Genomic DNA, 15,834 nt, shown 5'->3' on the forward strand with positions numbered 1-15,834 from the left:
CATATCAGCTTATTCCAAATGGATTTGTCAGTCATAATAATTACTAGTTCTTTCCTTTCTTTAAACTGCCCTGCAGTCTTAAGCATTTCAAAAGAATTGCTTCTTTATGAGTTTTGATGCCAGGCGGGAAAGACAAATTGTTTTAAACATGCAGAATCTGTTCAGTATAGGATGACAGCTTTCCTTTTGCAATTACCGGTGTATGTCTTCTGTGTTAACTTTTGACAACTGTCATTTTCAGTAGTAGCTCTAAGAATATATTTTGAATGATACCCAGGGACCTACAAGCACTTGGATTTTCTTATCATTCCCTATCATTCAGGGTAGTTGCCTTTTCCTAATTCTTCCACTTAAGTTCATGGAAGCAAGAATTGAATAGTTGTAGGTTCTTATGTCACCATGTTTTTTCTCATGACAGAGAACTGAAGGAGGATAAAGATAGTGTGGAATGCAGTGAGGAAGATGATTCTAAAGGGAGTCGGAAAAGAAAAACAAAATTACCTCTGAAAGAAGAGTGCAAAGAAGATGGAGAAGACAAGAAAGAGAAGGATGAAACTGTTAGTATGCTTCATAAACCCAATCCCGCAGTTAGCTTCAGCAGGAGTTTTGCCTGACATAGAGGAGGTAGCATTTAGCCTAATTTGGTTAACCAGTGTGCACTTTTATATCATAATAGTGGGACTTGCAAATCTGAGCTGGGCACCAGTTTCTGATGTTTCAATTTTTATGTTCTTTCTAGAGTGCAGTGCACTCTGGGGTGCATAGCTCCAACACGGCCAAAATTTCAGTTGAATAATAGATTCCTCAGTTATATATTTAACTATGTATAATTAGTAATTCAGCTATCACTTTTCTGTTGTTCCTCTTTCCCCTTTTTTAGAAAGAAACAAAACAAGGAAATTAAATGACTGGAATGTGCTTAAGACAGTGTTGTTGGAACATTAAGGACAGAAAAATAAGGAAATTAGAATATACAGTTTCTACAACAATCATTACTTGCATTGCACATAAAGTGATGCATGGAAGTTAATAGCTTGTTTGCAAGAGAATCATATTACAATTATGGGAAACATAAGTTCAATTTTCTTGATTTTTATTAAATGCAAAATCTTTGCCAGAGTATTGCTCTCATGTCTATCTTTTCATTTAACAGGATTTTCTTTGATCCAATTGTGGCTAGTTTTTATTTTCATCATTATGAGTAGGGGAAGGTGAATCTCAAACACTTTCGGTTCTTTCTTAGGGTACTGGCTTATGGCTAGCAATGAAGGGCACCTCCATAGAAAATAATGCAGATATTAAAGTCTAGTAGCAACTCCTGGGTAAAAAAGATTAGAAATTTGTCCAGAATCATCCATGGTATAATATATCGGGGATGAATTTGGCCCATTGTGTCCAGGAAATGATCCAGATAATTAAAAAAAAAAAAATTCTGCAGAGAGCCACAGTTTGTGAAATTGTATTTAGTATAGATAAAGAAATAACCAGTAAGTTACTTTAGAGTCCCTGTCCTAATCTCTCTATTTTGATCTCTTCAAAATGAATATATTTTTGCTTAAAGCCACAGCAATTTTTCACATGTCTTTGATTACTGTGTCACTTTTTTAATTCGCATCATGTCACCATCTTCTTGGTAGTCTCATTGTCTTTGACCTATTTTAGCTATGCTTTAATACTGCCTTTGGTTTCTAGATACTTGACCTGTATTGTTGTGGTGCAGTTCTTACTATGCTGTGTTGCTGATGTTTCCAGGCATGAGTAAAATTACTCCCACAGCTTTCTGGCCTTCAGGAGAGCACATGGGTCTCCGCTAGGGTTATGCCTGCTTGCTCTGTAATAGGTTTCAGAGTAGCAGCCATGTTAGTCTGTATTCGCAAAAAGAAAAGGAGTACTTGTGGCATCTTAGAGACTAACAAATTTATTTGAGCATAAGCTTTCGTGAGCTACCGCTCACTTCATCGGATGCATATCGTGGAAACTGCAGCAGACTTTATATATACACAGAGAATATGAAACAATACCTCCTCCCACCCCACTGTCCTGCTGGTAATAGCTTATCTAAAGTGATCATCAGGTGGGCCATTTCCAGCACATTTCCTGCTATTACCAGCAGGAGAGTGAGTTTGTGTGTGTATGGGGGTGGGGGGGTTGTGAGAACCTGGATTTGTGCAGGAAATAGCCCAACTTGATTGTCATGCACATTGTGTAAAGAGTTGTCACTTTGGATGGGCTATCACCAGCAGGAGAGTGAATTTGTGTGGGGGGGTGGAGGGTGAGAAAACCTAGATTTGTGCTGGAAATGGCCCACCTGATGATCACTTTAGATAAGCTATTACCAGCAGGACAGTGGGGTGGGAGGAGGTATTGTTTCATATTCTCTGTGTATATATAAAGTCTGCTGCAGTTTCCACGATATGCATCTGATGAAGTGAGCTGTAGCTCACGAAAGCTTATGCTCTAATAAATTGGTTAGTCTCTAAGGTGCCACAAGTACTCCTTTTCACTTAAGGTGAGCTATTACCAGCAGGGGGGGGGAGGAGACGGGGGACAACACCTTTTGTAGTGATAATCAAGGTGGGCCATTTCCAGCAGTTGACAAGAACATCTGAGGAAGGGGGTGGGGGGGGGATGGGATAAACATGGGGAATGATAATCACCTCATTACAAAAGGTGTCGTCGTCGTCGTCCCCCCCGCCCCCCTGGGCTTCATTGCCTTCCTACTGCAGCAATCTCTCAAATGAATCCCTGAACTACGTGGGGCGTTAGCAAAACTATTGATGCACAAATAATAAGTAAAAAGGAGCTGTGTCAGTTTACGTTTCATAAGGAACTTGAAGGGGAAAAAATAGTTTGACATCTGGACAAGGCTAAAATTGTTAGAGGAAGAACTTTTATTTTTATATATGTATTTAAAGAGGTGAGAACAGTGGAGAATGCCAGCTGGCTCCAGCTTGCAATCAGCCTGCCCTGAAGAGTCTGTGATCTAGAATCTCCACAGCTCATACAATGACAACTGGTTTTAAAGAGTTTGAGTTCCAGAGTGTGATGGCCCTTTGAATTGTCCATAGCTCTTAGAATGTTTGCTGGGACTATTTCTTTATTTTATTTTTTTATTTACCATTAGAAATTTACAGCTTGAAGTTTGATATTAAAGAGCTACAACAATAACTGTTTTAATAAATGTAAAAACCATGGATATGTTCTTTTAGCTTTAATGGACTGCAAAACTAATAAAAATATTAAATTCCTAAATTTTGTAATCTAGGAGGAAAATCATGAAGGGAGGATACTGAGAGTCTCTCAGAGAGCCAGAAGAAAAAGAAAAGGTGATATGGCCATTTTAAAGCAACGTAAGTTGAAATTAGCGGGTGGCGGGAACTGTCTATTGAGAACTGTGGTTTTTGTAGAACTGGATTTATATTCTCTAATTCTACAATTTAAATTATTTATAACAATTATGATATTTTTAGTGGATTAAAGGTAATTGTGAGGAAAGTAGCCAACACTTGGAGCCTGATTCTCTCTCTTTTACACTAAGGATATGTCTACACTGCAATGTAAGCCCAGAATTAGTGGGACTTGAGTCAGCTGACCTGTGGTAGGGCACCCTGGGCTTGAACGTCTGTATTGAATATTAACGCTATGTTTCTAACCCATGCTCAAACCTAGGGCATCCACACTGCAGTGCACAGACCCGATTCAAAGCAACCATGTCATAGAGTTCCTAGCACCCCCTTACCCTACGAGAGGCCTCTCTAGCCCTAGGACCTTGGTGCACTGTGGGAAAACTTCACTGCCTTCCCTGGACATTATTAGGAAGCAGCTTGCTTTGAAAAAGTCTTGATCAGTCGCTCTCCATTGCAAACCCAGGGGCCTTTCCGATAGTGTCCAAATCAGTGATCAGAAGAGAATGGGTTAATGCTGACCTGAGCTGGATGGATTGCAGATTGTTGGGATAGAAAGGATTAAGGAAGTTGTCCCATGGAATTATGAGATACTTCTGTTTGACTACTGGGATCCAAGTCAAGCAGAGCTGTGTCTATGCAGCAAAGCAATAGGGTCCCAGCTTAACTCGAGCTCACTCTCCAGCCCTGCAGGGTCCTGGAACCCTGGGTCCAAATCCTAGGCTAGCGCAGTTGCAGCATGGATGCAAGGGAAGCTAGGCTTGAGCCTGACCTCAAGCGCAGCCTTACGTTGCCATGTAGACGTACCCTAAGACCCCTTTACATGACTTTGGCAATGTGAAAGTGCTTGTAGTAGCATCAATATAATGCATTTTAAGGCTCCTTCATGCTGACTTAGTGTAAATGAGAAGCAGATCCATTGATGTGCTGGATAAATAGGATTGCTCCTTTCACTTTTACAGTCATTCAAGAATCTGCATTTAGCAGAAGAAACTGTTTACAACTACAATATAGGTAGGCTTGGCAGAATTTGATTTTTATTTTTTATAATTTTGATGGATAATATTTATTTTTAAGCATTTTTTCTATTTTTATTGGGTTAAATTTTTACAGTTGTGAGAAATTATAGGGGGGATTAGATAAAAATGGATTTTTTTTCTTCACAGCAAACATACAATATTTTCACAAAACAAGTATATGAATTTTTGAATGTAGTTAAACATTCAAGTTTTTTAAAATCAGGTTTGTTTTTGTTAAAATTGTTTTTAACTGAAATAGTTAAATGAAATATTTAAAAAAAAATTGACTGTCAGCCAGGTCATGAGAAACGTAAGATATTGGCTTCTGCAGCTAACTCAGTCATCTTCACCTTCATTTTCCTATTTGTTCTTAATCTGGAAAAGAAAAACAAGCTTTTTCAGCTCCCAAACAATTTCTCAATTTGGAATGCATTAGTTCAAAGGAAGAAAATATTTTTCTACAACAGCGGAAGAAGCTACTGCTGTTAAAAGTGAGATTAAGTGACTTCCACCAGTTCACTGATGTGACTTTCTTTAAAACATCATCATCAAACATATTTCTTGAATGGTTCACCCTTAGCTCTGAAGTTTATTATAGTTGGCATTATGGAGGGATGATTGCTGGACGTCCATGTCATAGCCAACTCCTCTTCTTCAGCAGTTAAGGTTTGACCCTGGTACCGAATATTGGCAAGAAAATGAGCTGGAGATAGTGCTTGTCCCATTCTTTTTTTAATGCTTGTAATTTAACTCTGTCGTTGCATATTTCTCTTTTTAAGATCTCATTCAGTTCCATCCAAATTTCAACAGCATCAGCAACAAAACAGCTATTTCCCTGCATTTTGTTCAGGGCTACAGAAATAGGCTTCAGGGTACTCAGCATGTCTTCAACATTTCTCTTAAGCTCTATGTTGAGAACCTTGGCTGTGACAGTGCCATCTATTTTTTTTCACGATTTTCTTCACAAACTGTCATCCGATTAGGCCAGTTATAGATATAGTGCTCAGAACAGTCCACTACTGAGTTCCATCGCACGTCTTGTGGAAGAGTTAGCTTGGTTCCTCCCCCTTTTTTCAGAGCAGTTTCTGCAAAGTGGTTGTTATGGAAGTATTTTACAATTTCAACATTAGCCTTTATTTCTGGAACACTGAAGTCTTTGGCTAGGAGGTGCATCAAATGAGCGCTGCGACTGCATGTTATTAGCTTGGGACTCTTTTAAATTTCTTATCTTTGATACATTTGCAGCATTGTCTGTGACCAAGCTGCGTACTAGACATTTGCATTTTTTTTCAGTTTGTTATAGCTTTTACTGCTACTTCTTGTAAGTATTCTGATGTGTGTGCATTTCCTGATGTATCCATTGGTTCTGTAAGGAAGACATTCCCTTCTTCTGTTGTCACACAAGCACATACAACAGGATCATTTTGGACGTTGCTCCACCCATCAAGACTTAGGTTAACAATTTTACCCTCTAGACCTTTTGCACACTGCTCAGTTTCTCTTTCATACATTTTATCCAGCAATTTGCCTGTGACATCTGCTCTGTTGGGTGGACTGTATCCTGCTCTTAATGACTGAACCATGTTAATGAAGTGTGGGTTCTCAATCATATGGAAAGGAGAGTTTGTTGCATAAACAAACAAGGCAATTTATTCATCAATGACCTCTTTTTGTAATCTGCTGGTTCTTATCACAAACTTATCTATGATTGTTTCTGGATGATGGAGATTTTTTTTTTCTTTTTGCTACAGATGATATACTGTGGCTATGTGAAATACATGATGTGACTGCAACACTGTCATTGGCAGATAACTCTGAAACTATAGGCAATGATGGTGATCTTGAAGGTGGATAGTCGTCAGAATCCTGTATGTTCTCCTAAACAAAATAAGTCAATGCAGTTATTTAATTATTACCATACTGCTCATTTAGTATTACTCATTGCATTCACTGACACTACTTTAAAGGTGAAATTGTAAAAGGAAGATCTGCCTACTTCACCTATTTTATTTTTTATCACAACTGCATCTAAAATGATAGTATCCAGTAGCTCCAGGCAAATGGGGGCTGCGGGGAGCAGCGCGGGCAAAGGGATGTGTTGGCCGCCCTTCCCACAGCCCCCATTGGCCTGGAGTGGCGAACCGCGGCCAGTGGTAGCCGCGATCGGCCGAACCTGTGGACGTGGCAGGTAAACAAACCGGTCCGGCCTGGCAAGGGCTTTCCCTGAACAAGCGGTGGACCGGCTTTGAGAACCACTGTTCTAGACTGAGCATTGGGTAATAGAAAGGTTAACCTAAATAATCTGTACAAAAGCCCCTAGAACCCCAGAAGACTGGGTCCCCAATCCATGAACTATTGGAACTCATTTACAAAACTTTTCTTAAACATTACATGGATATATTGTCTCATACATTAGAATTACATACCCTATTCCATGATGAGAGATCTTTGAGCTATAATGTATTTTAATTAAAACTATCTTTAGATAGGTTTTTTCCCCTCAAAAAGCATTTTATCAAACAAATTCGATTTAAATTAAAAAATCCGATTTTTTGATGTTTTTTTAAATAATTGATTTTTATCCACCCTGCTGTAGACTTTGAGTCAAAAATTTATAATCATTAAAACCCAAATTGTCAACATAACGTCAAAATATGCAAAGTAAATATCCTTAAATCAAACTAATAAGTTCTCAAACAGCATTTTTCTTATTTTACCTACCTACAAATTTCGATTTTCATTTGAAATATCTTTTGTTGTGTAGTTATACAGATAAAGTGGTGTCTACTGACATTTACTGATGAAAATCTAATCCTTCCAAGCCTAAGTATGTTCATGAAATTTAGATTCATTTATGGAAATGTTGAGGAATAATTGCTACAATCAGTCCAAAGGGTTGTATTCCACTCAAAGCAGCACAACAAAGTATTTTTAAATGAGTGCAGTCATTTCAGTCCATTAATATGGTAGATATTTTTAGGAAAATCAGCAGAATTAGCAGTTGTTGTATGTCAGTGATGCACCACCAGAAACCTGCGTATGGCCCTTCAGGATAGTTCTTGTGATAGACTGTGAACCCATATTGAATGAGGCTACATTAGCAGCAACTGACTGGCCACTAACAAACAGAAAGCCTAAAGTAGCTCTGCTACCCACCAGGGAGCTGAGCCATGCAAACCAACAAAGGCACCTGGAGTGCAGAAGAGCCATGGGTGACACAACAGTAATTTACTGCTGAAGATTTTAAGTGTTATTTACGCCGACATTTGTTCCAAAGCTGAGACTGTGTGAGTGGTATGATAAAGGAGGAACACTGGATTGCTGATGGAAATGCTACTGTTCACTGGCAGAATGATCTGTGCACATTTCTATAGTTTATTTAATTGAAGTGTGGTTTCAGCAAAAGGATTTTGAATGAAGGTTATGATTTTAGATTCAGAAGCAAGAATTTTAATCTGTTATTGTTAGACAACATATCTACAGATCTAAGTTCAAATATGGTTTAAATCACAAAATGAGCAAATGAACAAAATGAGTTTGTATTAGTCCCAAACAGTTTCTGTACTCCGAACACTTACCCATAATTGCTTGTTTTCTTCAGAAGGAGCCCAGAACAGATGTAGATTATGCAGATCTAAATTATATAAATGTTAAAATAATTAGGCTATAATTGATGATGCTAGTTATTTCTGTTGTGGTATTTCTGCCTAGTCAGGATTAGGCCAGCACTGTGCTGGGCACTGCGCAAACTGTCCCTGCCCCAGTGATCTTACAGTCTAAAATGACAAGTTATATATGCTGCAGGGGTGAAGAAGGCAAAGGCCAGAAGTGAGGTATGTGAGCAAAACTGCCAATTATATGACAAAGCTTGTGAGGCATCTGTCTTCAGCGTTCCTGGGTTTTGCTATGCTGTTAGTTGTTTGCTTCCCCTTTGAGTGATTGTCCACATGTATCTTGTCCACTGTTGGTGCACAAGCTCCCAGGGCATTCAAGCCAGAGACTCTTGGCCATCGGTACCTACTCGGCAGCACTTGCACCCTTTATGCCTCCAAATGAGGATATAAAGGGCAGGCCCACTCCAGCCTGCTTTGTAGTTCTTTCTTAACCACTCATGGCTGTGAGTCAGAGCTTGCAATGTCTGCTGTGTTTCTTCACTGTTGTATTCTTGTCAAGGTAAATAGTAGTTAGTCTTGTCTGTAAATAGTAGTTAGCAATTTAATAAGGTCGTTAGTAGAGTAGTAGTTTTTGAATAGATTTTCTGAATTAAGTCCTGAGAAATTAAATACATGTAGATTACAAAATAGAAATTTGAAACACACATAATTTTTTCTTTTGATTTTGCTTTCTTTGAGAAGTCAGCAATTCAATAATTTTGCAAAAATATTTATTTTAACACTATGTTTCTTCACAGCTTTATATTCTAAAGGAAAGAAACCATGGTGCTGGGCTTCATATTTGGAGGAAGAAAAGGCTACAGCAGCACCTACTAAGCTTTTTAAAGAGGTATGTTTTCTTCTGAAACTCAAGATAATCAACAAAAAGAAAAGGAGTACTTGTGGCACCTTAGAGACTAACCAATTTATTTGAGCATGAGCTTTCGTGAGCTACAGCTCACTTCATCGGATGCATACCGTGGAAACTGCAGCAGACTTTATATACACACAGAGAATATGAACCAATACCTCCTCCCACCCCACTGTCCTGCTGGTAATAGCTTATCTAAAGTGATCATCAGGTTGGGCCATTTCCAGCACAAATCCAGGTTTTCTCACCCTCCACCCCCCCACACAAATTCACTCTCCTGCTGGTGATAGCCCATCCAAAGTGACAAGTCTTTACACAGTGTGCATGATAATCAAGTTGGGCCATTTCCTGCACAAATCCAGATTCTCTCACCCCCCTCCCAAAAACCACACACACAAACTCACTCTCCTGCTGGTAATAGCTCATCCAAAGTGACCATTCTCCCTACAATGTGCATGATAATCAAGGTGGGCCATTTCCAGCACAAAGCCAGGTTTTCTCACACACCCCCACCCCCATACACACACAAACTCATCCATTACCATGAAATTCATAAGGAAGTTAATTTGTAAGGTAGAATAACCAGAATATAAAGACTTTTGTAAGTTCTCAGTTTGCTCTGAGGGAAGTCTGACAATGGTTAAAGTAACAGATTTCCTTAAATAGTCATGAAGAGTGTGAGGTCACCTTTTGCCCAGCTTTTCTCAGTGAATTAATGATAACTCATAAATCTGACTGTTGTTATCCTATGAAACCTACACTGAATATAGGATTCAGGCTGTTTTAAATCTCTCTGCTCATTTCTGCACATTTCCAAGATCTGGACTTTTCTCTCTGTTCACATAGCTAAAACTCTGATTCAGGCCCCCCTTTTCTCATTCGTGACTTCTGCAGTCTCTTCATTTTGGGGCTTTCCAGATACCTTGTTCTCCTTACATCCCTTCACAAGTCTGTTACAAAGAACATCTTCCTGGCTTGTTGCTCTGACTTTGCAACCCTCAGTGACTCCTCCTTTTTCACTGTATCAAACACAACATGGCTTAATCCTGTCCTACCTATCATCTTGTTGGGTGCCAAAATATCAACTTCTGCTTCTCCTTTGCCAACTATGCTAACCTTTGTCACCCATCTGTCTAGTTTCCCATCAAACAACTTAGTGCTTTTTTTTGGCATACGTTTTTGCATGGAAGGGAGTTCCCAATAAAAATCCACAAAGCCTGTATATTGTCCTCCTCCAGATCCCTCCTTAAAACTCACCTTTGGTTGTGGTGCTTGCAAAACACTTGAAAATGTCTAGGCAGCTGGTATACTGTGATTACTGCTGCTTATTCTAATCATCATTGTCTGACTGTTACCTTGTACTACCCTCTCTGTTTTTTGCATCCACCTCTTGGCACTTTTCTTATACTTAAACTGTAAGCTCTTTTGGGACAGGAACTGCATGTGTGTGTGTGTGAGAGAGAAAAAATGGTTGTGCCCCTGCAATATTTTGTTCCTACATATGGTTAGGGAAAGGCAGAATATCCTACTGTTCTCAATACTTTAATCAGCTTTTCTGTAGATATTTTTTCTAAGCTCTGACTTGAACAAATAGCAGTTGCTCTGGTAAAATGGAATAACTGACTCTTTTATTTTATACTTTTAACTCTCCTGTATTATGATCCCACTTCTGTTTTTCTCTTTTTATTCCTTCTCGCATCATATGGGATTGTCAAAACAGGGTTTCTACCGCCTGAACCTCCATATTCTTTTCATTCCCTATGCTGGCCTCCTTTTGCCAAAAAAAAAAATCTTTAAATGTTTGTGCAAAGGTAAATATAGTAAGCCCAATGCAATTGTATCTTAGGTGATCTATGATATAATTACAATCTTGCACAACATTTTAAACTTTAGCTTTATTGTGGTGCAACAGGAGCTGACCCATAGTTAAGGTTGTGAGAGTTTCAATTTGATAGTGGTAAGAATGGTGAATATCTTGTGACTTGGAGTTTTAGTAACACAAAAAATGGATTATAATGCTTGGCTAACTACAGAATTTTTGATGTATTGGCTGTGCAATTTGAAATTTTTGGAAAGTTTATAATAACTATGGAAAAATTGGTGTTTGGTGAATTATTTAAGGAAGGGAATCTCTCATCTTTCTTCCCCCTTTGCAAGAAATCTAAGCCATTCTGGGTATGTCTACACTGCAGCTAGGAGCAATCCTCCCAGCCTGGGTAGACAGACTCTCACTAGTAGGGGTATTGGGCTGGAGGTTGGACTCTGAAGTCTGGAGGGACAGGTGGGCTTCAGAGCCTGAACTTCTGCCTGAGCTGGAACGTCCTCATTGCTATTTTTATTGAACTTGCTCAAGCCCTGCTAGTGTGTATTTGTCTACTCAGGCTGGGAGGCTCCCAGCTCCAGTGATTAGACTTACCCTCTGGGGCCTGTCTTTTGAGCATGTTGGTACCGCTTACATGCTGTTTCCTAGAATGTCAGTTATACATCAGGATTGTTTGCTTATTGAGTATTTCGTAACTCTTAGTCATAGTGGCAAATATGTGCGCTAAGATAAACTTACCAAAATTAAATCTGATGATTTAAAAAAAAAAAGCCACTTCCAAGAGGTACCAAAAAGCAGTATGTACCCCATCTACGTGAAATTTGCACTTTAACGCAAAACCTGGACAGTGACCTCAGTGGTGATTAAGGCAAAATAACTTCCCAAATGTATGACCGTCAGATGTACTGTTATGTTGATATAACTAATATAAAAGCATGTGAGATCACTCTTAAGGTTTTGTGTTTCCCCAGCTTCATCAAACTTATGTTGTATGTATTGCTTTTGGGTGTCTGTTAGAGATGGAAGGGAGATCTTTATGGAGCACTGAAGAGTGTTATTGAATACCGTGTTGTAGGCAGTATGAAGGTGGAAAGGAATGCACTAATATTTCCTCCTCTTATTTCCCTACTTCTAAGATTTTGGGCACATGGGTGTATCGTGCTGCAACCCTGTCATTCAAGCATATCTTTTATTTATCAGTACATACAGCATGTAATATATTCTTTTAAAATCTTCTTTCTGAATCTTAAGAAAAGTGTATGACCTGATCATACGTTATATCTTTTAATGGAAAAGGCCTGTGTTTACTATAGGAATGATTTGGGCATTGATTATTAGTTTCTATGACAATTTTTAATGAAGCTTTAATGGTACATCGTGAGATTAAAAAACAGAATGTGGTTAAAGATGAGCTATCAAGCAATAATAAAATATTTTTGATTGTACACTTTCCTGCTTTGCAATTAATTACAGTCATGGCATATGTCTATGCTGGCACACAAAATGTCATTTCCATCTCAAGGAGATGTACTCACACTAGATAGAGCTAGCGCATTAAAGATAGAAGTGGAGCCACAGTTGTGTGAGCAGCGGGGTGGGCTGGATGCCACGAGTATGATCTCATCTGAGATCCTACCTATGTATTTGGGCAGCTAGCTCCTCATGCTGTGGTGGCTGCTCTTCTGTTTGTAGCATGCTCGCTTGATCAGAGCTACACTGGAGTTGCAAGGTGTAAATTCCGACTCGAGTAGAAATACTTATGTCTTAACCCATTGTAGGAAGGAATATTGTCGGGGCATGACCCTAATTTTAAAAATGTTAAAACCTTTTCCCACTTGTTAATTTTTTGTTGCCCACTGATTAGGTGTCATACAGCACTGAGTGCAAAAGAAATACTTTACTTACCTGAGTAGCTTAAAATCTTAATAGTTTACAAAAGGTGGTGTTGTCAGAGTTTCACTCTCTTGCCTTGTTTCATTAATATTTTTTCTGCTTTTTTTCTTTATATTAAAGTATTAAGGACTGATGACTTTGAGTTCTAACTTTGTCTGGAGCACAGAGTCAAGATATATAACAGGAAGCCGGTACCTGACTCCCTAAGACGTCCTTTCTGCCCTCTTCCCTTTTTTGAAGGCTGCAGCTTAGTCTTCATCCTCATGTGATCTCATGTTCCCAGTCCTCTATTGATTGCCAGAATCCTCCTGGAAAAAGAGGCTAGTCAGAGCCCAATATTTCTCTCTACTGTACACAGCAAAGGGAATGTTACCATGTGAGAGGCCATCTTTATATATGAAGGCTGTTCTGTATCTGCTTTGTGACTCATCTTTGAGGGTCTGAAATGTAGAGACTAAAAGGCATTTCAGAGTATTTTATCTGATCATCCCATGAATGGTGATTGCCAAGAGGGTGTCACTGTACAAAATAAGTAATTAAACTTACAGTACTGTGTTTTTTTAATTAGAAAGTTATTTAAAAAGTTGATGAAACACAGCATTTTCTACTGTTCTGAGGTGGCTTTCCTGGTAGCTCCTCCTAACAGATTTTTTTCTGCATTTTAAAGTCTTTAATGACTGCACTGTCAGCCAGTTTTTCCATGGTTCGCTGAGTTCTGTTTTCTGTCATATGATTTTAAAAGCTTGAAATTTACCCAAATGTACTTACTTGTGAGACTTCATTTTGAGTAGGTGCCTGCATAAAGATAAGTAATAATAATCGTGTTTTGCACTACACAAGTGTTTTAACTTTCTTTGGAAGTATTTCTTTTGAAATATTGAAACTGTTTTTGTTTGGTCCAGTATCAGTCCTTCCCATATGGCAAAAATGGATTCAAAGTAGGAATGAAACTGGAAGGAGTGGATCCTGAACACCAGTCAATGTACTGCATTCTCACTGTGGCTGAGGTAAGCACCAGAACTGTACCTGAATGAAGTGTGAGGCTGAGAATAGAAGTATATTAAGAATACAATAAATACTGTACTGGAACAGTGGTCTGTTTAGTGCTGCATTTACCAGTAATAGTCAGTGACAGATTCTTCAGAGGAAGGTGTTAACTACTGTTAGGCTTTTAATTGCCTAATGCTATGCCATAGGGAATATTTTTTCCTAATGAATAAAATTTTATTAACTTGTACAAAAATCATATTAAAAACAATATCTAAATATCAAGGAAATTACACATGTTCATGGATATGAATACATATACATAATATTATAGTGTTATGGTGATACATAAGTATCTGTACACTTCTTTAATTTTGGAGAAATCTATATTTAAAAGAGAAAATATAAAGAACATAAAGATGCATGAAAATTCATAGCCCTTGAATTTTTATTCTAACTACAGATGCTATGCTCATTCATAACATTATCTACCGTATATACTCGATCATAAGCCGGTTTGTTTATAAGCCCGCCACCCTCCCCCCCAACCCCCATCCCAAGATGGATAAGTAAAAAAATTTTTATGACCCATTCATAAGCCGACCCTATAATTCAGGGGTCAGCAAACTTTTTGGCTCCCGGGCCATCAGGATAAGCTGCTAGAGGCCGAGATGGTTTGTTTACCACGAGCGTCCGCATGTACGGAGGTAAACCTAAGTAAACAAAGTGTCCCGGTCTGCCAGCTGCTTACCTTGATGGGCCAGGACAGCAACTGGTGGGGAAATTTTTTGTGGGGGAGAAGCTGGGGGTCAGGGGCGTAACTCTTGTGAGCACCCCCCACAATACCCCTCCCCTAACTCGGGACCCCCACACTCTCCCCATCCCTTCCCACCTTATCTGGGGAGGGCCAAGGGAGGATGTCTCTGGCCTGGCTGGAGCTTCTCCGGCAGGCCGGGCAGCACGGCCGCAGCCTGCCAGCCCCGGAACTGCAGCCGCTTCGGAGGCTGGGGGGAGAGCCGCGTGGACAGAAGCAGAGAGACTCTGGCCCCACCTCTTCCCTTCTGGCTCTGCTGGCTGTGCTGCCTCTCCTTGCTCCCTCTGTTGGGGGGAGGGGCTGTGTCCCACCTGTCCCTCTCTCTATACCCGTTCATAAGCCAACCCCTTTCTCTATACCCGTTCATAAGCCAACCCCTTTCTCTGGTGCTTCCCTTTCTTACTAAAAAAATTCAGCTTCTGAATGAGTATATATGGAAATCATTTTTCTATTTTATTGACCTGTAGCTACAAGTTCCACAGGCTAATTTTATACTACAGGTTTAATTTTGCCACCTTTACTTACATTGGGTAGTATCTAACCCTGTGAATAGTTCCATGGATTTTAATTGTGTAATTGAGAGAGACAGAGTTGTATCTTCATCTCTCTCTCTTTTTTTTTTTTAAATATCTTAAGTTAGGGAATGGGGAAACAGGAACACCTGATATTCATTCTTGTCTACCATCATTATTTTGTACCACTGTGATTATATTTCCATAGTCCTAGTTTAGTTTAGTTCTTTTCCTACCCCCTCATTTCTGAGCCCCTCCACAGCCTCTAATCATATCCTCCTTTTGGAAATATCTATTTCTGACATGTCTTCTGCTGTACATGCTGACTTGAAAGATCAGTGTAACCAAGGCCTTAAGTACTCTGTAGTAAGCTGGACCTGAATTCTGTGGCAAAGTGCACTGGGTTCTGTGAAATTCTAATGTGGCAAACTGAAAATTCTTTCAGTTTGAGTTACATTTAAGTTATGGCAGGTTTAAGTAAATTAAATATGAAAAAGAATAGTGCAAAGAGTACATGAATTCCCTTTTGTTGCTTTGATACTAAATTTGATCTATTTGAAACCACCCCTAAATTCTCAATGACAGGTTTCAGAGTAACAGCCGTGTTAGTCTGTATTCGCAAAAAGAGAAGGAAAAGGAGTACTTGTGGCACCTTAGAGACTAACCAATTTATTTGAGCATAAGCTTTCGTGAGCTACAGCTCACTTCATCGGATGCATACTGTGGAAACTGCAGAAGACATTATATACACAGAGACCATGAAACAATACCTCCTCCCACCCCACTCTCCTGCTAGTAATAGCTTATCTAAAGTGATCACTCTCCTTACAATGTGTATGATAATGAAGTTGGGCCATTT

General features: G+C 39.2%; 1 protein-coding gene and 1 long non-coding RNA gene across 8 annotated transcripts in view; one reads left to right on the plus strand and one right to left on the minus strand.

Annotated features, from left to right (window-relative positions):
• L3MBTL3 (L3MBTL histone methyl-lysine binding protein 3) overlaps positions 1 to 15,834 on the plus strand; it is a 152,000-nt gene that overhangs the window by 41,612 nt on the left and 94,554 nt on the right. For 6 of the 7 annotated variants that reach the window (XM_073337277.2, XM_073337276.2, XM_073337278.2 and 3 more), the window contains 4 exons: positions 419 to 557; positions 3,266 to 3,350; positions 8,835 to 8,926; positions 13,565 to 13,669. In XM_073337277.2, the coding sequence (XP_073193378.1) occupies positions 419 to 557; positions 3,266 to 3,350; positions 8,835 to 8,926; positions 13,565 to 13,669 (421 nt within the window). The remainder of the gene's footprint in view (positions 1 to 418; positions 558 to 3,265; positions 3,351 to 8,834; positions 8,927 to 13,564; positions 13,670 to 15,834) is intronic. The other variant, XM_073337281.2, reaches the window with a different exon arrangement.
• LOC140909010 (uncharacterized) lies at positions 4,693 to 14,693 on the minus strand. Its single transcript, XR_012158047.1, has 4 exons — positions 14,542 to 14,693; positions 12,858 to 12,970; positions 8,002 to 8,057; positions 4,693 to 4,798 (listed from the first exon to the last, which is right to left on the minus strand). It is a non-coding gene; the product is annotated as an uncharacterized LOC140909010 (long non-coding RNA).

Source organism: Lepidochelys kempii, chromosome 3 (assembly GCF_965140285.1).
Source record: "Lepidochelys kempii isolate rLepKem1 chromosome 3, rLepKem1.hap1, whole genome shotgun sequence".
NCBI lineage: Eukaryota > Metazoa > Chordata > Testudines > Cheloniidae > Lepidochelys > Lepidochelys kempii.